Below are 26,113 nucleotides of genomic sequence, written 5' to 3' on the forward strand. Positions count from 1 at the left end.
CGTGCTGCTTGATTGGTGAGATATCCTGTAGTAGTCCTTTGAGACGCGCTGCTTGATTGGTCAGATATCTGGAAGTAGTCCTTTCAGATGCGCTGCTTGATTGGTCAGATCTCCTGAAGTAGTCCTTTGAGACAAGCTGCTTGATTGGTCAGATATCCGCAAGTAATCCTTTGAGACGAGCTGCTTGATTGGTCAGATATCTGGAAGTAGTCCTTTCAGATGCGCCGCTTGATTGGTCAGATATCCGGAATTAGTCCTTTGAGACAAGCTGCTTGATTGATCAGATATCCTGTAGTAGTCCTTTGAGATGCGCTGCATGATTGGTCAGATATCTGGAAGTAGTCCTTTCAGATGCAATGCTTGATTGGTCAGATCTTCAGAAGTAGTCCTTTGAGACGAGCTGCTTGATTGGTCAGATATCCAGAAGTAGTCCTTTGAGACGAGCTGTTTGATTGGTCAGATATCCGGAAGTAGTACTCTGAGACGTGTTGCTTGATTGGTCAGATCTCCTGAAGTAGTCCTTTGGGCCGAGCTGCTTGATTGGTCAGATATCCGCAAGTAATCCTTTGAGACGAGCTGCTTGATTGGTCAGATATCCGGAAGTAGTCCTCTGAGATGCGCTGCTTGATTGGTCAGATCTCCTGAAGTAGTCCTTTGAGACCCACTGCTTGATTGGTCAGATCTCCTGAAGTAGTCCTTTGAGACGAGCTGCTTGATTGGTCAGATATACAAAAGTAGTCCTTTGAGAGGAGCTGCTTGATTGGTCAGATCTCCTTTCCCTAATGTGTATACCAGATTCCCAAAAATGTCTGCAAGACGCTAGGATTGGATCCAGTCCTTTTAGCCGATTTTTGCTCTCTGTCCAATCCTAGTTTTTCCTGGAAGAATTTCAGGAGGTCCCAGCACTCATTTCTTTAGACTCCTATCCCCGCGGATGCTAGCTGGATCTGTGCCCCTGGCATCACCAGCGGCCCAGCTCCTGGCACGGCGTCTTGGCCCGGCCTATGAGACCCCCATCAGTGTCCCATGCTACAGACCCCCCACGATGCCCCCATACTAACCCCTCACCAGCCCCGCATTCTGCCCGCACCCGCCCCGGGCTCCCTTGCCAAGGGCCTGCCTGATGGAAACAGATGGCCAGCAATAACGCAGGAGGTCAGGAGCAAATGGGAAGCGATTAGCTCTTGTCAGGAGCCAATGACAGCGCCTTTATCAAGAAATATTATCGCGCGTCCCTGCTCTCGCACACAGATCGGAAGGAAGCTGTGAGCCAGAGCCGGGGGCATCGGGACCACCACAAAGCTGCCCCCCACCCTACAGCCTTCCAGACTGTTTGACTGCAGAGGCGAGCCTCTTCCACGCGTGACTCCCAGCTAGCGCTTAGAGTGGGGAGTCTAAGTGCTGATGACGAGACTCCTAGGGAAGCACTTGGGAGGGCATGGGGAGGTGGCTGCCCCATTGAAGTCTGGAACTTCAATTATTGGTAAAGCCTCAGTATTGGGTCTGACGACACGACCACGTCCAGGAATAACCTTATAGTGAGAATCCCCCCGCCCCCTCCACCGTGAGTACAAATATTGTTTCTGGGCGCCCCCACAAGCTCCAACTGCTTATATTTTCTATTACAAGCTTATATTTCCTTTTGAAAACAGTCACCATAATCCGTTTTTGAATAGCCTTTCCCCGCGGACTTCCTTCGGGCCCCCTCCCCAGGGAAACTATCTATCCCCATAGTTTGAAGACCACTGATGCCAAGTGCAATACCAAAAAAACAGAGCAATCGGATGGGTGCAAGGATTTAAAAAATAGGACCAGAATTATAACGGTTAGACTGTGAGATGCAGGTAAGCCTTAGCCTGGGAGTGTGTGCATTCCTTGAGATGCAGGTGTTAGCCTGGGAATGTGAGCATTCCTTAATATGCAGGTAAGAGCTAGTCTGGGAGTGTGTTCATTCCTGGAGATTCATGTAAGAGCTAGTCTGGGAGTGTGTGCATTCCTGGAGATTCATGTAAGAGCTATTCTGGGAGTGTACACATTCCTGGAGATTGAGGTAAGAGCTAGTCTGGGAGTGTGCGCATTCCTGGAGATTCAGGTAAGAGCTAGTCTGGGAGTGTGTGCATTCCTGGAGATACAGATAATAGATTATCTTGGAGTGTGCTCAATCCTTGAGATACAGGTAAGAGCTAGTATTAGAGTGTACCCATTCTTTGAGAGGCAGGTAAGAGCTAGTCTGGGACTGTGTGCATTCCTGGAGATGCAGGTAAGAGCTAGTCTGAGAGTGTGCACATTCCTGGAGATTCATGTAAGAGCTAGTCTGGGAGTGTGCGCATTCCTGGAGATGTAGGTTAGAGCTAGTCTGGGAGTTTGTGCATTCCTGGAGATGCAGGTAAGAGCTAGTCTGAGAGTGTGCACATTCCTGGAAATTTATGTAAGAGCTAGTCTGGGAGTGTGTGCATTCCTGGAGATGTAGGTTAGAGCTAATCTGGGAGTTTGTGCATTCCTGGAGATGCAGGTAAGAGCTAGTCTGAGAGTGTGAACATTCCTGGAGATTCATGTAAGAGCTAGTCTGAGAGTGTGCGCATTCCTCGAGATTCAAGGACAGGCAGCGATGGAAGCTTTCCAAGTTTACCAAGGCAACCAGACAACTGCAAGGAATATGGTATAAAATCCTCATAATAGCAAGCAGCAGAGCTCCATTCCATGGTCTCTACACACGTGTCCAGGAGGAACAGGACAATGCCTATTCACTCAAGGTAGATGGAGGACAGCTGTTCCCATTGAACCAGAGGTGCAAAGATAAAAGTGTTGCTCTAAAGTTAACAACTGAATGTACTCTCACAGGCCTAGGTGATCAGAGATAGCAACATGATGGAACACACAGCACCTATGTGCTCGTTCCCATCAGCTTGGAAAGGTACACCCAGTCTGGTAGCTGTCCAAGGTCAAAAGGCTGGTAAGACATGTTCTATCCGATCCTCAGATAACTTTCACTTTAAGACATTTTATGATGCAGGGGTCAATAGCTTCTCTACTTCCCTGCGAGTTAGAGGCGGTCCTAGGAGCAGCCACCAGATATGGCGATCAAATAACCATACTAACCCATATACATATATAGTTTCCCTAAACTGACCAATCCGCATTCTCGATAGCTTTTGGGGACGGAACCTGTTTTTGTGACGTCACCCATGGTTAAAACGGTGTGTCACACGGCTGGAGGATGAGAGCTCGGGAAATACTATGCTGCTCTAGGGTAATTCCGGTCATTTTTGTTGGAAAATAAAGAGAGTAAAAATGTGCCCTATGGTTGAGTCTTCCGTTCTTGCGGCGGGGGTGGTGTTGGGCCCAAGTGTCCTCTTGCTGGTAATTGAGATACCTGCTTGAGAGTCCCTGCCGCTCCTTTTCAGGTGTGTGAATCACAAGAACTGTAAGTAAGAGCTAGCCTGGGAAAGCATGCTTTCATGGAGAGGCAGGTAAGAGCTAGCCTGGGAAAGCATGCTTTCCTGGAGATGCAGGTAAAAGCTAGCCTGGGAAAGCATGCTTTCATGGAGATGCAGGTAAGAGCTCGCATGGGAATGTGTGCTTTCTTGGAGATGCAGGTAAGAGCTAGCCTGGGAATGTGTGCTTTCTTGGAGATGCAGGTAAGAGCTCACCTGTGAATGTGTGCTTTCTTGGAGATGCAGGTAAGAGCTAGCCTGAGAAAGCATGCTTTCATGGAGATGCAGGTAAGAGCTCGCCTGGGAATGTGTGCTTTCTTGGAGATGCAGGTAAGACCTAGCCTGGGAATGCGTGCTTTCTTGGAGATGCAGGTAAGAGCTAGCCTGGGAATGCGTGCTTTCTTGGAGATGCAGGTAAGAGCTGGCTTGGGAATGCAGGCTTTCTTGGAGATGCAGGTAAGGGCTAGCCTGGGAATGCGTACATTCTTGGAGATGCAGGTAAGAGCTAGCCTATAAATGTGTGCTTTCTTGGAGATGCACGTAAGAGCTCGCCTGGGAATGTGTGCTTTCTTGGAGATGCAGGTAAGAGGTAGCCTGGGAATGCGTGCTTTCTTGGAGATGCAGGTAAGAGCTATCCTGGGAATGCCTGCTATCTTGGAGATGCAGATAAGAGCTAGCCTGGGAATGCCTGCTTTCTTGGAGATGCAGGTAAGAGCTAGCCTGGGAATGTGTGCTTTCTTGGAGATGCAGGTAAAAGCTGGCATGGGAATGCATGCTTTCTTGGAGATGCAGGTAAGAGCTAGCCTGGGAATGCGTGCTTTCTTGGAGATGCAGGTAAGAGCTAGCCTGGGAATGCGTGCTTTCATGGAGATGCAGGTAAGAGCTCGCCTGGGAATGCATGCTTTCTTGGATATGCAGGTAAGAGCTAGCCAGGGAATGCATGCATTCTTGGAGATGCAGGTAAGAGCTCGCCTTGGAATGTGTGCTTTCTTGGAGATGCAGGTAAGAGCTAGCCTGAGAAAGCATACTTTCATGGAGATGCAGGTAAGAGCTCGCCTGGGAATGTGTGCTTTCTTGGAGATGCAGGTAAGACCTAGCCTGGGAATGCATGCTTTCTTGGAGATGCAGGTAAGAGCTAGCCTGGGAATGCGTGCTTTCTTGGAGATGCTGGTAAGAGCTGGCTTGGGAATGCAGGCTTTCTTGGAGATGCAGGTAAGAGCTAGCCTGGGAATGCGTACATTCTTGGAGATGCAGGTAAGAGCAAGCCTATAAATGTGTGCTTTCTTGGAGATGCACGTAAGAGCTCGCCTGGGAATGTGTGCTTTCTTGGAGATGCAGGTAAGAGGTAGCCTGGGAATGCGTGCTTTCTTGGGGATGCAGGTAAGAGCTAGCCTGGGAATGCCTGCTTTCTTAGAGATGCACGTAAGAGCTAGCCTGGGAATGCCTGCTTTCTTGGAGATGCAGGTAAGAGCTAGCCTGGGAATGTGTGCTTTCTTGGAGATGCAGGTAAAAGCTGGCATGGGAATGCGTGCTTTCTTGGAGATGCAGGTAAGAGCTAGCCTGGGAATGTGTGCTTTCTTGGAGATGCAGGTAAGAGCTAGCCTGGGAATGCGTGCTTTCTTGGAGATGCAGGTAAGAGCTAGCCTGGGAATGCGTGCTTTCATGGAGGTGCAGGTAAGAGCTCGCCTGGGAATGCATGCTTTCTTGGATATGCAGGTAAGAGCTAGCCTGGGAATGCATGCATTCTTGGAGAGGCAGGTAAGAGCTCACCTTGGAATGTGTGCTTTCTTGGAGATGCAGGTAAGAGCTAGCCTGAGAAAGCATACTTTCATGGAGATGCAGGTAAGAGCTTGCCTGGGAATGTGTGCTTTCTTGGAGATGCAGGTAAGAGCTGGCCTGGGAATGCGTGCTTTCTTGGAGATGCAGGTAAGAGCTCGCCTGGGAATGTGTGCTTTCTAGGAGATGCAGGTAAGAGCTAGCCTGGGAATGCATGCTTTCTTGGAGATGCAGGTAAGAGCTAGCCTGGGAATGTGTGCTTTCTTGGAGATGCAGGTAAGAGCTAGCCTGGGAATGCCTGCTTTCTTGGAGATGCAGGTAAGAGCTAGCCTGGGAATGCCTGCTTTCTTGGAGATGCAGGTAAGAGCTAGCCTGGGAATGCTTGCTTTCTTGGAGATGCAGGTAAAAGCTGGCATGGGAATGCAAGCTTTCTTGGAGATACAGGTAAGAGCTAGCCTGGGAATGCGTGCTTTCTTAGAGATGTAGGTAAGAGCTAGCCTGGGAATGCGTGCTTTCTTGGAGTTACAGGTAAGAGCTAGCATGGGAATGCATGCTTTCTTGGAGATGCAGGTAAGAGCTAGCCTGGGAATGCGTGCTTTCTTGGAGAGGCAGGTAAGAGCTAGCATGGGAATGCATGCTTTCTTGGAGATGCAGGTAAGAGCTAGCCTAGGAATGCGTGCTTTCTTGGAGATGCAGGTAAGAGCTAGCCTGGGAATGCGTGCTTTCTTGGAGATGCAGGTAAAGCTGGCATGGGAATGCGTGCTTTCTTGGAGATGCAGGTAAGAGCTAGCCTGGGAATGTGTGCTTTCTCGGAGATGCAGGTAAGAGCTAGCCAGGGAATGCGTGCTTTCTTGGAGATGCAGGTAAGAGCTAGCCTGGGAATGTATGCTTTCTCGGAGATGCAGGTAAGAGCTAGCCTGGGAATGCATGCTTTTGTGGAGATGCAGGTAAGAGCTAGCCTGGGAATGCATGCTTTCTTGGAGGTGCAGGTAAGAGCTAGCCTGGGAATGCGTGCTTTCTTGGAGATGCAGGTATGAGCTGGCATGGGAATGCATGCTTTCTTGGAGATGCAGGTAAGAACTAGCCTGGGAATGCATGCTTTCTCGGAGATGTGGGTAAGAGCTAGCCTGGGAATGCATGCTTTCTTGGAGATGCAGGTAAGAGCTAACCTGGGAATGTGTGCTTTCTTGGAGATGGAGGTAAGAGCTAGCCTGGGAATGCGTGCTTTCTTGGAGATGCAGGTAAGAGCTGGCATGGGAATGCATGCTTTCTTGGAGATGCAGGTAAGAGCTGGCCTGGGAATGCGTGCTTTCTTGGAGATGCAGGTAAGAGCTAGCCTGGGAATGCGTACATTCTTGGAGATGCAGGTAAGAGCAAGCCTATAAATGTGTGCTTTCTTGGAGATGCACGTAAGAGCTCGCCTGGGAATGTGTGCTTTCTTGGAGATGCAGGTAAGAGGTAGCCTGGGAATGCGTGCTTTCTTGGGGATGCAGGTAAGAGCTAGCCTGGGAATGCCTGCTTTCTTGGAGATGCACGTAAGAGCTAGCCTGGGAATGCCTGCTTTCTTGGAGATGCAGGTAAGAGCTAGCCTGGGAATGTGTGCTTTCTTGGAGATGCAGGTAAAAGCTGGCATGGGAATGCGTGCTTTCTTGGAGATGCAGGTAAGAGCTAGCCTGGGAATGTGTGCTTTCTTGGAGATGCAGGTAAGAGCTAGCCTGGGAATGCGTGCTTTCTTGGAGATGCAGGTAAGAGCTAGCCTGGGAATGCGTGCTTTCATGGAGGTGCAGGTAAGAGCTCGCCTGGGAATGCATGCTTTCTTGGATATGCAGGTAAGAGCTAGCCTGGGAATGCATGCATTCTTGGAGAGGCAGGTAAGAGCTCACCTTGGAATGTGTGCTTTCTTGGAGATGCAGGTAAGAGCTAGCCTGAGAAAGCATACTTTCATGGAGATGCAGGTAAGAGCTTGCCTGGGAATGTGTGCTTTCTTGGAGATGCAGGTAAGAGCTGGCCTGGGAATGCGTGCTTTCTTGGAGATGCAGGTAAGAGCTCGCCTGGGAATGTGTGCTTTCTAGGAGATGCAGGTAAGAGCTAGCCTGGGAATGCATGCTTTCTTGGAGATGCAGGTAAGAGCTAGCCTGGGAATGTGTGCTTTCTTGGAGATGCAGGTAAAAGCTAGCCTGGGAATGCCTGCTTTCTTGGAGATGCAGGTAAGAGCTAGCCTGGGAATGCCTGCTTTCTTGGAGATGCAGGTAAGAGCTAGCCTGGGAATGCTTGCTTTCTTGGAGATGCAGGTAAAAGCTGGCATGGGAATGCAAGCTTTCTTGGAGATACAGGTAAGAGCTAGCCTGGGAATGCGTGCTTTCTTAGAGATGTAGGTAAGAGCTAGCCTGGGAATGCGTGCTTTCTTGGAGTTACAGGTAAGAGCTAGCATGGGAATGCATGCTTTCTTGGAGATGCAGGTAAGAGCTAGCCTGGGAATGCGTGCTTTCTTGGAGAGGCAGGTAAGAGCTAGCATGGGAATGCATGCTTTCTTGGAGATGCAGGTAAGAGCTAGCCTAGGAATGCGTGCTTTCTTGGAGATGCAGGTAAGAGCCAGCCTGGGAATGCGTGCTTTCTTGGAGATGCAGGTAAAGCTGGCATGGGAATGCGTGCTTTCTTGGAGATGCAGGTAAGAGCTAGCCTGGGAATGTGTGCTTTCTCGGAGATGCAGGTAAGAGCTAGCCAGGGAATGCGTGCTTTCTTGGAGATGCAGGTAAGAGCTAGCCTGGGAATGTATGCTTTCTCGGAGATGCAGGTAAGAGCTAGCCTGGGAATGCGTGCTTTTGTGGAGATGCAGGTAAGAGCTAGCCTGGGAATGCATGCTTTCTTGGAGGTGCAGGTAAGAGCTAGCCTGGGAATGCGTGCTTTCTTGGAGATGCAGGTATGAGCTGGCATGGGAATGCATGCTTTCTTGGAGATGCAGGTAAGAACTAGCCTGGGAATGCATGCTTTCTCGGAGATGTGGGTAAGAGCTAGCCTGGGAATGCATGCTTTCTTGGAGATGCAGGTAAGAGCTAACCTGGGAATGTGTGCTTTCTTGGAGATGGAGGTAAGAGCTAGCCTGGGAATGCGTGCTTTCTTGGAGATGCAGGTAAGAGCTGGCATGGGAATGCATGCTTTCTTGGAGATGCAGGTAAGAGCTGGCCTGGGAATGCGTGCTTTCTTGGAGATGCAGGTAAGAGCTAGCCTGGGAATGCGTGCTTTCTTGGAGATGCTGGTAAAAGTTAACCTTGGAATGCGTGCTTTCTTGGAGATGCAGGTAAGAGCTAGCCTGGGAATGCGTGCTTTCTTGGAGATGCAGGTAAGAGCTAGCCTGGGGATGCATGCTTTCATCGAGATGCAGGTAAGCGCTCGCCTGGGAATGCGTGCTTTCATGGAGATGCAGGTAAGAGCTCGCCCTGGAATGTGTGCTTTCTTGGAGATGCAGGTAAGAGCTAGCCTATAAATGTGTGCTTTCTTGGAGATGCAGGTAAGAGCTTGCCTGGGAATGTGTGCTTTCTTGGAGATGCAGGTAAGAGGTAGCCTGGGAATGTGTGCTTTCTTGGAGATGCAGGTAAGAGCTAGCCTGGGAATGCCTGCTTTCTTGGAGATGCAGGTAAGTGCTAGCCTGGGAATGCGTGCTTTCTTGGAGATGCAGGTAAAAGCTAGCCTGGGAATGCCTGCTTTCTTGGAGATGCAGGTAAGAGCTAGCCTGGGAATGCGTGCTTTCTTGGAGATGCAGGTAAAATCTGGCATGGGAATGCATGCTTTCTTGGAGATGCAGGTAAGAGCTAGCCTGGGAATACATGCTTTCTTGGAGATGCAGGTAAGAGCTAGCCTGGGAATGCATGCTTTCTTGGAGATGCAGGTAAGAGCTAGCCTGGGAATGCATGCTTTCTTGGAGATGCAGGTAAGGGCTAACCTGGGAATGAGTGCTTTCTTGGAGATGCAGGTATGAGCTGGCATGGGAATGCATGCTTTCTTGGAGATGCAGGTAAGAACTAGCCTGGGAATGCATGCTTCCTTGGAGATGCAGGTAAGAGCTAGCCTGGGAATGCGTGCTTTCTTGGAGATGCAGGTAAGAGCTAGCCAGGGAATGTATGCTTTCTTGGAGATGGACATAAGAGCTAGCCTGGGAATGCGTGCTTTCTTGGAGATGCAGGTAAGAGCTGGCATGGGAATGCATGCTTTCTTGGAGATGCAGGTAAGAGCTACCCTGGGAATGCGTGCTTTCTTGGAGATGCAGGTAAGAGCTATCCTGGGAATGCGTGCTTTCTTGGAGATGCTGGTAAAAGTTAACCTGGGAATGCGTGCTTTCTTGGAGATGCTGTTAAGAGCTAGCCTGGGAATGCGTGCTTTCTTGGAGATGCAGGTAAAATCTGGCATGAGAATGCGTGCTTTCTTGGAGATGCAGGTAAGAGCTAGCCTGAGAAAGCATGCTTTCATGGAGATGCAGGTAAGAGCTCGCCCTGGAATGTGTGCTTTCTTGGAGATGCAGGTAAGAGCTAGCCTGGGAATGCGTGCTTTCTTGGAGATGCAGGTAAGAGCTTGCCTGGGAGTGCGTGCTTTCTTGGAGATGCAGGTAAGAGCTGGCCTGGGAATGCGTGCTTTCTTGGAGATGCAGGTAAGAGCTAGCCTGGGAATGCGTGCTTTCTTGGAGATGCAGGTAAGAGCTAGCCTATAAATGTGTGCTTTCTTGGAGATGCAGGTAAGAGCTTGCCTGGGAATGTGTGCTTTCTTGGAGATGCAGGTAAGAGGTAGCCTGGGAATGCCTGCTTTCTTGGAGATGCAGGTAAAAGCTAGCCTGGGAATGCCTGCTTTCTTGGAGATGCAGGTAAGAGCTAGCCTGGGAATGCGTGCTTTCTTGGAGATGCAGGTAAGAGCTAGCCTGGGAATGCGTGCTTTCTTGGAGATGCAGGTAAAATCTGGCATGGGAATGCATGCTTTCTTGGAGGTGCAGGTAAGAGCTAGCCTGGGAATACATGCTTTCTTGGAGATGCAGGTAAGAGCTAGCCTGGGAATGCATGCTTTCTTGGAGATGCAGGTAAGAGCTATCCTGGGAATGTGTGCTTTCTTGGAGATGTAGGTAAGAGCTGGCATGGGAATGCATGCTTTCTTGGAGATGCAGGTAAGAGCTAGCCTGGGAATGGGTGCTTTCTTGGAGATGCAGGTAAGAGCTAGCCTGGGAATGCGTGCTTTCTTGGAGATGCAGGTAAGAGCTAGCCTGCGAATGTGTGCTTTCTTGGAGATGCAGGTAAGAGCTGGCATGGGAATGCATGCTTTCTTGGAGATGCAGGTAAGAGCTAGCCTGGGAATGCATGCTTTCTTGGAGATGCAGGTAAGAGCTAGCCTGGGAATGCGTGCTTTCTTGGAGATGCAGGTAAGAGCTAGCCGGGGAATGCGTGCTTTCATGGAGATGCAGGTAAGAGCTAGCCTGGGAATGTGTGCTTTCTTGTAGATGCAGGTAAGAGCTAGCCTGGGAATGCGTGCTTTCTTGGAGATGCAGGTAAGAGCTAGCCTGGGAATGCGTGCTTTCTTGGAGAAGCAGGTAAGAGCTAGCCTGGGAATGCGTGCTTTCTTGGATATGCAGGTAAGAACTGGCATGGGAATGCATGCTTTCTTTGAGATGCAGGTAAGAGCTAGCCTGGGAATGCGTGCTTTCTTGGAGATTCAGGTAAGAGCTAGCCTGGGAATGCGTGCTTTCTTGGAGATGCAGGTAAGAGCTCGCATGGGAATGTGTGCTTTCTAGGAGATGCAGGTAAGAGCTAGCCTGGGAATGCGTGCTTTCTTGGAGATGCAGGTAAGAGCTAGCCTGGGAATGTGTGCTTTCTTGGAGATGCAGGTAAGAGGAAGCCTGGGAATGCCTGCTTTCTTGGAGATGCAGGTAAGAGCTAGCCTGGGAATGCCTGCTTTCTTGGAGATGCAGGTAAGAGCTAGCCTGGGAATGCTTGCTTTCTTGGAGATGCAGGTAAAAGCTGGCATGGGAATGCAAGCTTTCTTGGAGATACAGGTAAGAGCTAGCCTGGGAATGCGTGCTTTCTTGGGCATGTAGGTAAGAGCTAGCCTGGGAATGCGTGCTTTCTTGGAGATACAGGTAAGAGCTAGCATGGGAATGCATGCTTTCTTGGAGATGCAGGTAAGAGCTAGCCTGGGAATGCGTGCTTTCTTGGAGATGCAGGTAAGAGCTAGCCTGGGAATGCATGCTTTCTTGGGGATGCAGGTAAGAGCTAGCCTGGGAATGCGTGCTTTCTTGGAGATGCAGGTAAGAGCTAGCCTGGGAATGCGTGCTTTCTTGGAGATGCAGGTAAAAGCTGGCATGGGAATGCGTGCTTTCTTGGAGATGCAGGTATGAGCTAGCCTGGGAATGTGTGCTTTCTCGGAGATGCAGGTAAGAGCTAGCCAGGGAATGCGTGCTTTCTTGGAGATGCAGGTAAGAGCTAGCCTGGGAATGCATGCTTTCTTGGAGATGCAGGTAAGAGCTAGCCTGGGAATGTGTGCTTTCGTGGAGATGCAGGTAAGAGCTAGCCTGGGAATGCAAGCTTTCTTGGAGATGCAGGTAAGAGCTAGCCTGGGGATGCGTGCTTTCTTGGAGGTGCAGGTATGAGCTGGCATGGGAATGCATGCTTTCTTGGAGATGCAGGCAAGAGCTAGCCTTGGAATGCATGCTCTCTTGGAGATGCAGGTAAGAGCTAGCCTGGGAATGCGTGCTTTCTTGGAGATGCAGGTAAGAGCTAGCCTGGGAATGTGTGCTTTCTTGGAGATGGAGGTAAGAGCTAGCCTGGGAATGAGTGCTTTCTTGGAGATGCAGGTAAGAGCTGGCATGGGAATGCATGCTTTCTTGGAGATGCAGGTAAGAGCTAGCCTGGGAATGCGTGCTTTCTTGGAGATGCAGGTAAGAGCTAGCCTGGGAATGCGTGCTTTCTTGGAGATGCTGGTAAAAGTTAACCTGGGAATGCGTGCTTTCTTGGAGATGCAGGTAAGAGCTAGCCTGGGAATGCGTGCTTTCTTGGAGATGCAGGTAAGAGCTAGCCTGGGAATGTGTGCTTTCTTGGAGATGCAGGTAAGAGCTAGCCTGGGAATGGGTGCTTTCTTGGAGATGCAGGTAAGAGCTAGCCTGGGAATGTGTGCTTTCTTGGAGATGCAGGTAAGAGCTAGCCTGGGAATGTGTGCTTTCTTGGAGATGCAGGTAAGAGCTGGCATGGGAATGCATGCTTTCTTGGAGATGCAGGTAAGAGCTAGCCTGGAAATGCATGCTTTCTTGGAGATGCAGGTAAGAGCTAGCCTGGGAATGCGTGCTTTCTTGGAGATGCAGGTAAGAGCTAGCCGGGGAATGCGTGCTTTCATGGAGATGCAGGTAAGAGCTAGCCTGGGAATGTGTGCTTTCTTGTAGATGCAGGTAAGAGCTAGCCTGGGAATGCGAGCTTTCTTGGAGATGCAGGTAAGAGCTAGCCTGGGAACGCGTGCTTTCTTGGAGATGCAGGTAAGAGCTAGCCTGGGAATGCGTGCTTTCTTGGATATGCAGGTAAGAGCTGGCATGGGAATGCATGCTTTCTTGGAGATGCAGGTAAGAGCTAGCCTGGGAAAGCGTGCTTTCTTGGAGATTCAGGTAAGAGCTAGCCTGGAAATGCGTGCTTTCTTAGAGATGCAGGTAAGAGCTAGCCTGGGAATGCGTGCTTTCTTGGATATGCAGGTAATAGCTAGCCTGGGAATGCGTGCTTTCCTGGAGATGCTGGTAAAAGTTAACCTGGGAATGTGTGCTTTCTTAGAGATGCAGGTAAGAGCTAGCCTGGAAATGCGTGCTTTTGTGGAGATGCAGGTAAGAGCTAGCCTGGGATTGCGTGCTTTCTTGGAGATGCTGGTAAAAGTTAACCTGGGAATGCGTGCTTTCTTGGAGATGCAGGTAAGAGCTAGCCTGGGAATGCGTGCTTTCTTGTAGATGTTGGTAAAAGTTAACCTGGGAGTGCTGGCATTTTGGAGCTGGAAGTAAAGGTTAGGCCTGGGACTACTGTGTGTGTTTTGGGGCTTCTTTTAAAGGTTAGCCTGACAGTGTGTACATTCCTGGCCATTAGGAAACATGTCACATGATTGTCAGCCTAAAACATGAAGTTCAGAAACTGTGTGCAAGAGTATTGGATATAGCTAGACAAAGCTTGATGTAACATAAGTGGGTATTATTGAAGAATATTAAAAACTTCCCAAAAGTTTTTGTTGCCAGAAAGCCAAGCATGCTTAATATACGAAAATTGATTGAAGCCTGAAAATAGTAGTGTTTGTAGCAGACATATAGAGTGGAGAAAGCACTGATAAGGAACATGCTTGTTTCATACGGATTTCCATTGTTCTACACAAATAGTGAAATCACACAAAGGACTAGAGGGCAGCTATGACTTGTGACCTTTACATTAAATGGGTCACCAGTGGTATCGTACTACCTTTGTCAGCATGAACGTGGCTATGGGTGCCAGTAGCTGGCACTCCCACACTTGCACAGGTTCACAAAGGAGGTGTGCACGCAGCTGCGCCAGGATTCCACCCAGAGCAGTGACCCACAGTTTATTACTGACATTAAAAAGGTTCTTAACGCCTGTCAAAAAACCTTGATCACACCGACAGCAAGTCAAACCAATGCTAGCAAATATGTGAGGTGGGGGGGCGTGAAGCCTGTAGGGAGGGAGGGTGGGGACAATGAAGACAGTGGGTTTAGAAATAACTCAGTGAGCCAGAAGGCTGTGTCCGAGTGGTGCATGGGATGTAATGTGATGCAATGGGAAGTGGTCTTCCACAGCACAGGTTGTGGCATTTTGTGGCCTGACGGTGCAGCACATACATGGTGTGTACTTGTGTTCGCGTATTGTTTAAAGGGCCATGAGCTTCACCATTCATTCATTCATTTGGTGAGTGTCGATGATGCAAGAATGCCCCCGTCCTGAGGAGTAGGCGGCGGCCAGACCAAGGGGTACATTTCCTGTCTGTCCCAATCCCCACAGCACGTGGACATACATCCCAGGTCACAGTATCATCCATGCATTCAAGGTCCACCCAAAGGGGGTGCTCCTGCTGCAATCTGCCCAGGTGTTGCTAGCAGAGCTAATGAGGAATAGACTGATGGGTGCCCTGGAAACGGAAGATCTAAGCAGACATTGCGCGTGGCACCAGGCGCGAGGGGAATAATGTTACTGGACAACGCAAGAACCAATCAAAAGCATCATTGGGAAGTCCTCCTTCATAGGCCTCAACATCTGAAACCTCTTGCCTGAGGGATTCCAGAGGTTCAAGTCCCCTGTTTAGCGTGCGCGTCCTCTTGACCGGGGCCAAGAGGTGCTACATGGGGATCTACAATCCAGGGTTGCCATATCAACACGGGAGGAAGGAGCTCAGAGGACAGAAGGAGAGAGGTATCATCATGAACATTGGCCCTCCAATCCGTCTCCGTCCGAACACAACGCGGTGCTCTTGGAAGCAAGACCACCCAGAGCAACAGAGGTTCGAATCCCGGATCGGGCTTAGAAACCGAGCTCAGGTATGCTATTAGGCGCGTTCTAATAAACCGATTTATTAAATTTAATGAAATGAATCTTACCTGCTTGGACATGGAGTCGATCAGTCGTACGTAGAGATCCTGCTCCGTTCTGATCCCTGCAAGCAAAGAAAAGGAGAGATCCTTCAGGCTCCTGATCGGGCGGGAGAACTTTCCACTTAGAACAAGACTGGCGAAGACTGAACACTCAAGTCCAACTCGCCGATGCAGCGGGTTCAACGGCTACAATCGCTCCAATGTCTCTTGATCGACTCTCCCAAACATATTATAAGCGGAACCCTGCTTCCCGTGTTCTGCATGCCGGCGGTGTCCAGCACGGCGAGCAATCTCAGACTCTGCAATACATCCCCAACCTTCCACCCCAATACTGACCTAGATCAACTTTACAACACATTCTCCAGAGCTCTGAACTCCAACTGTGCCTTGTGATGGAACACTTTTACTGATGACCCTTCGACGCCTTCCTATGGAGATTGCTTCGTTGAAGCGATTTACCGCTTGGTAATTTACTTCACTGAGCTTATCTTGCAACAGTAATAAGAGGGTATAAGTTGAGGGATAGGGAGTGGAGGTGGGTGGGCCAAGGTTGGGGAGGGGTTAGGGAGATACAGTATGGGAGGGAGAGTAAATGCCACGTGGTAATTTCAGCGAAGTAAATGACCACAAATACATTTACTTTGATGAATCCACTTAGATCCTGGAAATTGGCACACATATTTATACCCTAAAGGAAGTGAAGGGGTTACAATGGAACTATAGGCCTCGATGCCCTGCAATCAGAACCCTCAACGCCCCTGATTTGTGAAGGCCCATTGCTTCAGGTCTGCGGCTCTTCCTCCATCTTCAGCTCTGCAGCGGCTGAACGAGAGTGTTGCCCACATTTTGTGGGTGCCAGAGCTTGGCAGTAAGGTGGTCCCCCTTCTTACCATTGCTGTATAGAAGCTGCAGCCTGTAGTGGATGCCATTGTTCGTTTTCTCTCCAGTTTGTTCCTGGCAAAGATAGAAAATGGACAAGAGGGTCAAAGGTCGCTGAATACATAGCAACAACAGTAATGCACCCCAAGCACACGGGCAGAGAGCTGAGCACACACAAACATGGGTAGATATACTGTTGCCAATGTCAGCAAGGCATGCAGTGCGCGAGAGACAGAGAGAGGAGAGATGGAGAAAGAAGGAGGGAGGTTTACAGGGAGAGAAGAGAAGAGAAGAGAAGAGAAGAGAAGAGAAGAGAAGAGAAGAGAAGAGAAGAGAAGAGAAGAGAAGAGAAGAGAAGAAGACCGAGAGAAGAGAAGAAGAAGACCGAGAGAGAGAGAAGAGAGAAGAGAGAAGAGGAGGAGAGAGATAAACAGAGAGACATAGAGAGAGAGAGAGACAGAGAAAGAAGAGAAGCAGAGATGCAGAGAGAGAAGGGAAAGGAAGAGAGACAGAGAGAGAAGAGAAGGAGAGAGATAAAAAGAGACAGAGAGAGAGACAGAGAAAGAAGAGAAGCAGAGATGCAGAGAAGTGAAGGAGAGAGAGGAGAGAAGGAGAGAGATAAACAGAGAGAGAGACAGAGAAAGAAGAGAAGCAGAGATGCAGAGAGAGAAGTTAAGTCGAGAGAAAGAGAAAGAAGGAGGGAGAGACCGAGAGAATGTGTGAGAGAGAGAGAGAGGGTGAAAAGAGAAGGAGGGAAAGAGACATAGAGAAGGGGAGAGCGGCAGAGAGAGAATTAGAGAGACAGAGAAAGGCGAGAAGCAGAGATGCAGAGAGAGAAGTGGAGAGAGAGAAGAGAAGGAGAGAGATGAACAGAGAGACAGAGAGAGAGACATGGAAAGAAGAGAAGCAGAGATGCAGAGAGAGAAGTGAAGGGGAGAGAGACAGAGAGAGAAGAGAAGGAGAGAGATAAACAGAGACAGAGAGAGAGAGACAGAGAAAGAAGAGAAGCAGAGATGCAGAGAAGTGAAGGAGAGATAGGAGAGAAGGAGAGAGATAAACAGGCAGAGGGAGAGACAGAGAAAGAAGAGAAGCAGAGATGCAGAGAGAGAAGTGAAGGAGAGAGAGAAGAGAAGGAGAGAGATACACAGAGAAAGAAGAGAAGCAGAGATGCAGAGAGAAAAGTGAAGGAGAGAGAAAGAGAAAGAAGGAGTGAGGGACAGAGAGAATGCGATGGAGAGACAGAGTGAGAAGAGAAGGAGGGAAAGAGACATAGAGAAGGGGAGAGGGACAGAGAGAGCATTAGAGAGACAGTGAAAGGCGAGAAGCAGAGATGCAGAGAGAGAAGTGAAGGAGAGAAAGAAGAGAAGGAGAGAGATAAACAGAGAGACAGAGAAAGAAGAGAAGCAGTGATGCAGAGAGAGAAGTGAAGGAGAGAGAAAGAGAAAGAAGGAGGGAGGGACAGAGAGAATGCGAGAGAGAGACAGGGTGAGAAGAAAAGGAGGGAAAGAGACATAGAGAAGGGGAGAGGGACAAAGAGAGAATTAGAGAAACAGAGAAAGGAGAGTCAGAGAGACCGAGAGAGAAAAGGAGAGAAAGAGGCAGAGAGAGAAGGAGAAATAAAGACAGAGATAAGGAGAGAGCACACGTTTCTTTGCAGTTCTATATTCCTATCAAAGTAATTGGAAAATCAAGACAATAAAATTATCAGACGAAAGTTAATTTACATATTTTTTAGAAAATGACAAAAATGTCAAAACAATTTTTTACTAATATGTTTTTACACACATTTTCCTTTTTTTTTAAATGTAGCCAATTTTATGAAATTGGCATGATTTCACAACATGAGCACACGGGATATGTCCATAGAAGCACGCACGCTGACAGGTAATCACGCAGGGATGCACAGACCCCGAGGACCTTGCTGTCTTGCAGGGGTGACGCAGCCACACCCATTCCACCCCTCCCTGCCACTCTGCGCCTCGCCCTGTGGGTGAGATTCGTGCTGTCAGGTGGGTTCCTCCTGTTCTATCTCTCTGGCAGTGCGGCGTGGCACGCTCTCACTGCATCTCTCTGCTGGCTGCCTCTCTCTCTCTCTCTTTCTTTCTCTGTGTCAATGTGGCCTGGACTCTGTCTCGGTCTCTCTCTGCCAGTCCTTCAAACTCTTCCTCTATGAAAGTGGTCTTTGTGTGACAAAGTCCGTTCTCACTGTTTAGTCTGGTTTTCTCTCTCCCCATACACCTCTCCCCCTCTCTCTCTCCCTCTCTCTTTCTCTCTCGCTCTCTCTCCCTCTTCGCTCTGTTCCCCTGTCACTCTCCCCACATATCCCCGCTGTTACACTCTGTCTCTCTCTCTCTATCGTTCCATTGACATGTTATTGTACTGAAATGAGTGTAGAAAGTGGCAGTGCAAGGGAAAGGTGCAGGCAGCCAGCCACATAAAACTGCAAGCTATGGTAACACTGCTTGCCAGAGTTATATGTGGGGCTGGGGTGCTTTCTGCAGGCGACCCCGCACCCCATCACTCTCTCCTCCCTGAACACACTGATTGCTCCCCGCTGAGTCACCCCAGCCGTTGCTGACAGCAGTATGACCACACAGTAATAAAGCAGATCTGTGGAAGAGGGGAGAGAAGGGTCCATGTGTTGAGGTCAGCCGGGACAGAGGCGTCCCCTGAGGTGGAGACCAACCTGTTATCTGGAGACCTCCCTTTCCATGGAGTGTATCCTGCAAGAATTATGCTATCACGATGGGGGCACATTGCCTGCTTGGGGGTAGTTATGGGGCGTTGTAACCAAGGTGAGCGGACCCAGGTAAGCTTTTAATTAAGCTTTATTGAAAGGCCCCCAGAGGTTAGGCTGCCAGGACCGGAATGACTTGAATGCTCTCGAAGAGAGTGTTCAACGAGAACGTTCAACTGCAAACGTTCTACACTGACATGGAGTCCGTGTGTATGTAACTATAACATCTCCCTTCCAAGGGAACAGGGAAGGGGAAGGCAAAAAGGGGGGAAAAAGGGGGGGAAAGAACACAGGAATAACTGTAACAGTGTTTGTCAAAGATGAAGTTCCTCTTGAACAGGAGGCTGCCGTTACGTGTGCATCAATAGTAGACGTAGTCATTGTTGAAGTTTCAAATGATTCTCCGGTTCCTCTTGGAGAGTTTAACGGTGGGGCCAGAGATCTCATCACCCTTTATATCATGGCTTTGTTGATTTGAGTCCTCTGATTGGGCATCGTCTTCTAGCAGTATGGTCTTACTTGTGCTTGGTTTTTTGTAATCTCTTTCTATTTTCACTAGGTCATCACCAGACCATTTTTCCCCATCATCCAACAACACAGATTTGCCATAGCATCTCACTACCCTTTGGGGGGGTCTAAAGTTGGATTCGTCTTTGTGAGTCTTCTTGGGTTCCCTAACACATACCCAATCTCCCTCTTGGATTGCCATCTCTTTCACTCTGTTTCTTGAGTCGTAGTATGCTTTGCATTTGCTCTGTTTCCCTCTTACAAGTTTCTGGATGTGGTCCATGTTCATTCTCACCTCCCCATTGTCCATAAAAATCCAGGCTGGTCTGAGTCAATTGCAGGCGATTCTGCCTCTCATCATTGTGAATGGTTCGACACTGGTGGTGGTATGTGGAGTTGTTCTGTATGCACTTAAGGCCTCTTTGAGTGTTTCCCTCCACGGGAGTGTGTTGGCAATGGCTAGCTGAATTACACTCTTTACCAGACTGTTCATTCTCTCTACGAGGCCATTAGAGATGGCATGATGTAAGGAGGTGGTGATATGATGGATGGATCTGTCTTTGAGGAACTCCTGAAATTCCAGTGATACGAACTGTGATCCATGGTCCGAGACTAACTCTTTGGGATCTCCTTCTCTGTTAAATATGTCTGTCAGGAAATCCGTAATTTTTTTTGTAGTTACATTCGTCTCTGATATGCCCCACTCTGTCCATTTAGACATATAGTCTACTAGTACTATGATGTAGATTTTGACAGCTTCTAGGTTCTCAAATGGTCCCATAATGTCCATGGCTAGTTTGGACCATACGTTTCTTGGATTTTCAATTGGCTGTAAAGGTGTTTTCCTTGTGGTTTTGGACTTGTCGCTTGTAGCAAAGGCAGAGCAGTTTTTGACCGGCTCTTCTGCTTCCTTCCACATGTTTGGCCACCAATAGTTGTACCTTAAACGGTTCTTTGTTAGGCTTCTCCCGAGGTGCCCTTCGTGTGCTAGATTAAGTAATTTCTTCCTAAACTGTATTGGTGGAATTATTTTGTCACCTCTGTAGATATGCTCCTTGTCCATGTATATTTCTTGTCTGATGGGCATGAAGTTCGTAAGACTTTGGGATGGTGTTGCCCAGTCATCGGTTATTGCTTTCCTGATCTCTTTTTGCTCAGGATCATCATTTGTTATGCTTTTCCACTCACTAATGGGAATGGCTGGGTTTATGGTTGCTATAATGTCTCGATCTGGATCTTCAGGTTCAGTGTCTTGATTGGTCGATAACCTGGAGAAGCAGTCGGCCACTTGATTTTGTGCTCTGGGCGTATAGCAAATGTTGATGTTGTATTGCATAATATCGAGGATCCAACGTCTTATCCTTGGGGATATGAGGTGAGTTCCGAAAATGTTGCAGGATCCGTCTTACATGCTACATGCCTATCAGGACATTCAACACAGCAGAAATATGCAAGTTGAAGATAGAAGAATGCGGCCCATTTTGCACTGATTGAGCCTCAGAACTGTTACATGTATTAACCTTACCCAAACAAAGCTTGTCAGCCAGTTCACCCTGATAAAACAATATCATTCTCACTCACAAAGCTACCACCATGCAGAGTGTTCCCCCACCAACGAAGTTCCTTCCGTGTCCGGGAAACCCCACATGTCCGTGGGAGCAGTGGATAAATGGCTTTCAGGTTTACCTGAGGACCATTGGAGGTAACAAATTCAGTGACGACCTAAAAGAAGTGACTCTACTAAACTGTGCAGGGGCGGAGGCCCTCCGAATATTTAGGGCACTCCCCGAACCAGAAGATGAAGGGGGAGATGGCAATGGCAACCGCAAATATGAAGGCGCATTGGCTAAACTCTCCAAGCACTTCGGCAACAAGACGAATGTCGTGCTGGAGAGATACACATTTTTCTCCAGAAAACAGCTGAAAGGCGAATCAATTGACGCCTTCTTAGCATCCCTTAGAACGCTCATGTCAATTTGCAATTTCACCGGCGTTGGAAACGAGTACCTTAGAGACTGAACGTTGCTGCTCCACGAATCCAACAGAGGCTGTGGCAAGCCAAGAACCCATCCTTGGAAGAGGCCACCGAGATCGTCAGAAGCATTGAGTTGGGTGACCGTTGCTTGAAGGAGAGATTCGACCAGGCAGAAATTTCTGAGGTGAAATCTGTTGAAGGCAGTGTGAGTGAAGCTTCAGTAGTCCTAGTGAGGAAAACATCATCACATGTTCCGAGGCCCTATCCAGGTAGAGGGAGGCATCTGGCACACGTCAATCAACTTCCAGGACGTTGTCAAAAATGTGGTTGGCAGAGACACGGCGATGTTGACAGAGAATGCCCTGCAGCAGCCGTTGAGTGCTATAAATGCAATCAAGTTGGTCACTTCGCCAAGGTATGCAAGAACACAAGAGGAAGGTCGAGCAGGTTCAGGAGACCATTTGCCAGGCCAATGAGAGACACACTGCGGACAGTCGAGACTGATCAAGGACATGATGAGATGTTAACCATCAATTGGAAAAGTCCACCCATACAGATACTCGCCGTCACCTCTCTACAACACTCCAAGGCTCCTTGGGTCAACATGCAGATCAACGGGGTATCACTGCCCATAATGGTGGACACGGGGTCCCCCTACACAGTGGTCGATGTAGGAACCTTTCTGTCTGAACTGTCTGGCAAGATGAGGGATATAAGAAACACCACAGTGCGAGCTACAGGTTATGGGAAAAGTCCCATAGACATCATTGGCTACATGTGGGTGCAGCTCAAGTTTTGTGACAGGGCAACTTACTGCAAACTCTTCATAGCAGACAAAGGCTCATCCATAGTGGGCTGGGAAGAGCAATCTGCTCTCCCTGTAAGGATCTATCCCGATGAAGAGAACCCCATATTGTCTGTTCTGAGTGAGGATAAAGACATTAAAGCTACCCTGGCACGACAATTTCCCAAGGTGTTCAGTGGAAAAATTGGACTCCTGGAGGGCTTTCAGCATAAGATCATCCTCAAAAAAGGTTCCATTCCAATACCTCACAGAGTTCGTGGAGTCGCCATTGGAACCAAGGAGACATTAAAGAATGAACTCATGCGCCTGTGCGAGCAGGACATCATACAACCTAGCGAGAGCTCAGAATGGCTTACTCCTATAATACTCGTGAAGAAACCGGACAACTCCATAAGAATGTGCATCGATCTAAGAGACCTAAACAAGAACATTTGAATCGACAGGCACCCCCTCCCAAACATATCGGAACTATTAACAAACATGAAGCCAGCAAAGTACTTAAGTACCCTGGATCTCTCTTCTGCATATCACCAAATCAGCCTGGAAGAAAGCTCCAGAAGCCTCACCTCATTCGGCACTCCTCGGGGGCATTCATGTTTAAAAGAATGCCCTTTGGCCTCACATCAGCCGCTACTGTATTCCAAAGGCTAATGTCACATCTGTTCGGAGGCTTGGAAGGAGTTCACTTTTCCAAGACGATATCCTCATCTCAGCAATCTCAGAGGAAGAGCACGATACAATACTTACCAGCGTATTAGGAGTGATTCAGAAGAGTGGCCTCACCTTAAAATTGGAGAAATGCAACATAAAATGCAAAAAAGTATCATACCTCGGTCATTCCATAGACAGCAATGGCATTAGCCTCAAGAAATAGCTAATAGTTACCATCCTGAGCATCACAGAACCAGAAAACAAAGACCAGTTGAGGAGTTTTCTCGGAATGACAAAGTATTATTTCAAATGTATAAGTAATTACGCCAACAAGACCAAGAACATGAGGAGATAATGCGTGCTCTGTGCGCAGACAGGTAATGTTTTTACTCTGTGGGCCTTTATATTGCAAACTCGGCCTTTATGTTGCAGACACGGCCTTCAATGCTGGCTTGCTCTGTTGTTCTTTATGGTTCTGGCAGGCTCAATGTGGCTAAAGCAGGGCAAGTGGGAATGGCTTCAAATGTCATTTCGTTCCGTACGAAATGTGCGTGGTCGTTGTCATAGTAACGAGGATGCGGCACGTAGTATGTCTAACGCGCACCGCCGTAATAATGTAGGCAAAATATTGTCCGGCAAGATGGCGGCACGTACGACGATGTGATAAGGTCCTTTGCTTGAACCGCTAGCCTGCCGTTGGCTAGCGATTCGAAAAATGCTTCCCTTACTACGGGAGGATGATGCGAATAATGCGCCGGCAATGTGTCCTTGAAAAGCAGTAGGATGAGTGTAGGTTTGTCCTACCTTTCTCCCGTGCCCCGAATGGCTGGCCAAAGCTGGACGAGGAGGACTTCAACAGGGCCTCAGGGGTGCTCCCAGGCGCTCGTCTCAGGGTGGAGTGCAGCACGCATCGGCTGGAGATAGGGCTCACCCTGGGGGCCTTATAAGGTACTCCTCGTCGCCATTGTAACAAAGGTGAGTGGACCCAGGTAAGCTTTTAATTAAGCTTTATTGAAAGGCCCCCAGAGGTTAGGCTGTCAGGACCGGAATGACTTGAACGCTCTCGAAGAGAGCGTTCAACGAGAACGTTCAACTGCAAACGTTCTACACTGACGTGGAGTCAGTGTGTATGTAACTATAACAGGCGTTCGGATAGGCTACGGTGGGGGTCTGCCAGACCTTGAGGAGAACAAGAGCAGCAGGCCGCAGGGTCTACAATTATGATTTTTATTTTCTACTTTTTGAAAATTATGGAAACAGATGATTGGTTTGCATTGCAGTGTGGCCCTTTGCAAGAAGGACCCACATTTTGAGTAACACATAGCTTGTTTTGTCTGAAAAAGAAGCTCTTAAAAGTAAAAGAAAATATTTATTTGCATTAACATTGTAGACAGACTTGCTTTAAAATGTACAATATTAATTTGCAATGATCCCTTTCAGTATTTATTGTTTTCATAATAAGAATGTTCGGCTTGTCTTACTGAATAAAGGACATTAAAACCTAGCATACCAGTATATATTATATATATTATTTCCTGGTGTACTCTTTCCAACCACCCCTATGAAAAGGGGGTAGGAGACAAATAGCACCAATGAGGTTTTCTGTCTGCTTTGCATAAAATAAAGAGCATTTTGGGAACATAAGAATGTCCACAGATCTTTATATTTTACAGATGTATATATGATAAAAGGATTGTGTTATCGAATCTCAAAGTATATAATGCACATTGGCCTTGCGCTGATCATTTCAACAGAGGGCAATAGACAGAGGGTGGATGGGGGGGGTGCTCCCACAGAGTCCACACTGCCCTCGGGCAAGAATATAGATCTGAATTCAATGGGCAGAGTCTGAATGGCGCAAGAAAAGTAAGGGAAATTAAAAAGAAAGCGTCCCACATTGGCCATTTGAAATCTCTGACCTTTGACCACAAATTGAATAGTTTCAAGAGGTGCACTATTGAGAAATATGCGGCGAGTTGTACGTTTGAAAGAATATTGTGGTCGTATCTGTAGCCTTGAGCTCCCCAGGTATGGTCGACAACAACTCAGATGAGTACTAGCCAGTATATTGTGGGGGATCATGGGAATTGTAGTTTAAAACAGCTGAAGAGCAATAGTCTGCAGACCTTTGATCAAGTGACACTGATCACAAGTAGATGTAGATTTATTTGGGCGCATGACCCTTCAAGTGTAAGCAAAGGGACTTTATAAGAGTGGTGGCATATGAAACTTAAGGGGTGGCCTATCAGACATGGGTGTATTACCTATTATAAGATACACCTGGCATGTGGTGAACACTAATATATGCACTAATATATGCAACAATGCTTTATTATCCAGTAGAAATAAAGACTCAGCTAAAATGCAAATATTCAAATAAAAAAGAAACCAGAGCAAAATAATTCCGTGCTGATTCCAATCCATGAAGGATAGCCCCGAGTGTTAAAGTTCCTGCTGCAGAGACACGCTTGTCCCTGAATAATCAAAAATCTCAAGCTTAAAGGGTTAATGCGCCTGCTGCACTCACCTTGTTGTAACATGGACTGCACAGCTTTCTCCATCAAAGAATCGAAGAACTGGTGTCCCTGGCTCACTACTCAAGCCCATCCACTCAAAACAAAAAATGCTCTCAATTACAAATTGTTGATAATTAGTAACCGGCGGGGGGTGGGAGGTGGGTGGCTGGCGGCCCCTCATCCAATCAGGAGGCTCAGAACAGGCACTTTATCACAAGGCAAAAGCTAGAGACCGCCATCTTCCCTCGCCGGGAATCAGGGAAGTGCGCCACCTGCGTCCACATCCCCATCTTTCCGCACCTCCTAATCCCAAATTCCACCCCCTCCAACCTCTCTCAAACACGCCCAAACATGCCGTTTATCAACTATAGCAATGTGCCCGGGTTCTAATAGCAGTTTAACCCTTCTAAGTTATGGCAGGGGCATTACCTGACTCATGAGGCCCACATGCTCGGGTGCTGTTGCTTAAATATAGCAATTGAAAACATCCTTTAATTCTAGGCCAAAAAGGGGGACGACGTGTTTAACAAAACTGCATTTTTTCCCTCCGGAACTAGAAAAACTATCAGTGACAGCGCAGTTTGAAAGTGTCAATTTGGCACTTTTGGATTCAAGGCCAGTCATGAAGGCTCAAGAGGGGAAGCAGCATATTGTGAGAGGGCAAAGGATGGAGAGGCAGGGTTCTGTCCCCATAGGCCTGCCCAGGCCCAGTCTGGGAGCCCTGGCCCACTTAAAGCCATTAGGTGACCAATTAAACCAATCCAAAATGATTTGTTAATCCATCCTTACTGGTATTGCCCATTTATTTATTTATATTTATTTTTGTTTTATTTGAAACCTTAACAATGTTATCTTATGTCATTTCCATTTCCATGTACATTGCCATTTTCTTAAAAAAGATGTACAACATACGTTTAAAAAATGAATACAATTCCAATATTTGGAACAATGTTACATAGGCAAAGGACATTATCCACTCCCCCTCAACGCCCAACCTCCTCCCTTCTTCATCCCTCCACAATCCCTTTTATTTTCCAATCTGAGTTGGAGCTAAGTCCCGCACTAGTCCCTACAGGGTACCAAAATCCTTTCCAAGTTTTACCTAGTTCTTGATTTCCTCCCTATCATCATTTCATTTCGATATCAAGAACTTCATTGGTGAATTTTCCCAATGCAAAGATGAGTGAAGGGTTTTCTCCCAATAGTAGCTTGTTCCACCAGTCCTCTGCCGACAGCGACTC

The 26,113-nt window shown here is 48.1% G+C and overlaps 1 protein-coding gene across 4 annotated transcripts in view; it reads right to left on the minus strand.

Annotated features, from left to right (window-relative positions):
* LOC138516922 (transcription factor COE3-like) overlaps positions 1–26,113 on the minus strand; it is a 550,133-nt gene that overhangs the window by 377,134 nt on the left and 146,886 nt on the right. For all 4 annotated transcript variants that reach the window (XM_069632382.1, XM_069632383.1, XM_069632384.1 and 1 more), the window contains exons 3-4: positions 15,693–15,756; positions 14,809–14,864 (exon numbers count right to left, since the gene is read on the minus strand). In XM_069632382.1, coding sequence (XP_069488483.1) covers positions 14,809–14,864; positions 15,693–15,756 — 120 coding nt within the window. The remainder of the gene's footprint in view (positions 1–14,808; positions 14,865–15,692; positions 15,757–26,113) is intronic.

Source organism: Ambystoma mexicanum, chromosome 6q (assembly GCF_040938575.1).
Source record: "Ambystoma mexicanum isolate Mex_15411 chromosome 6q, UKY_AmexF1_1, whole genome shotgun sequence".
Lineage (NCBI taxonomy): Eukaryota > Metazoa > Chordata > Amphibia > Caudata > Ambystomatidae > Ambystoma > Ambystoma mexicanum.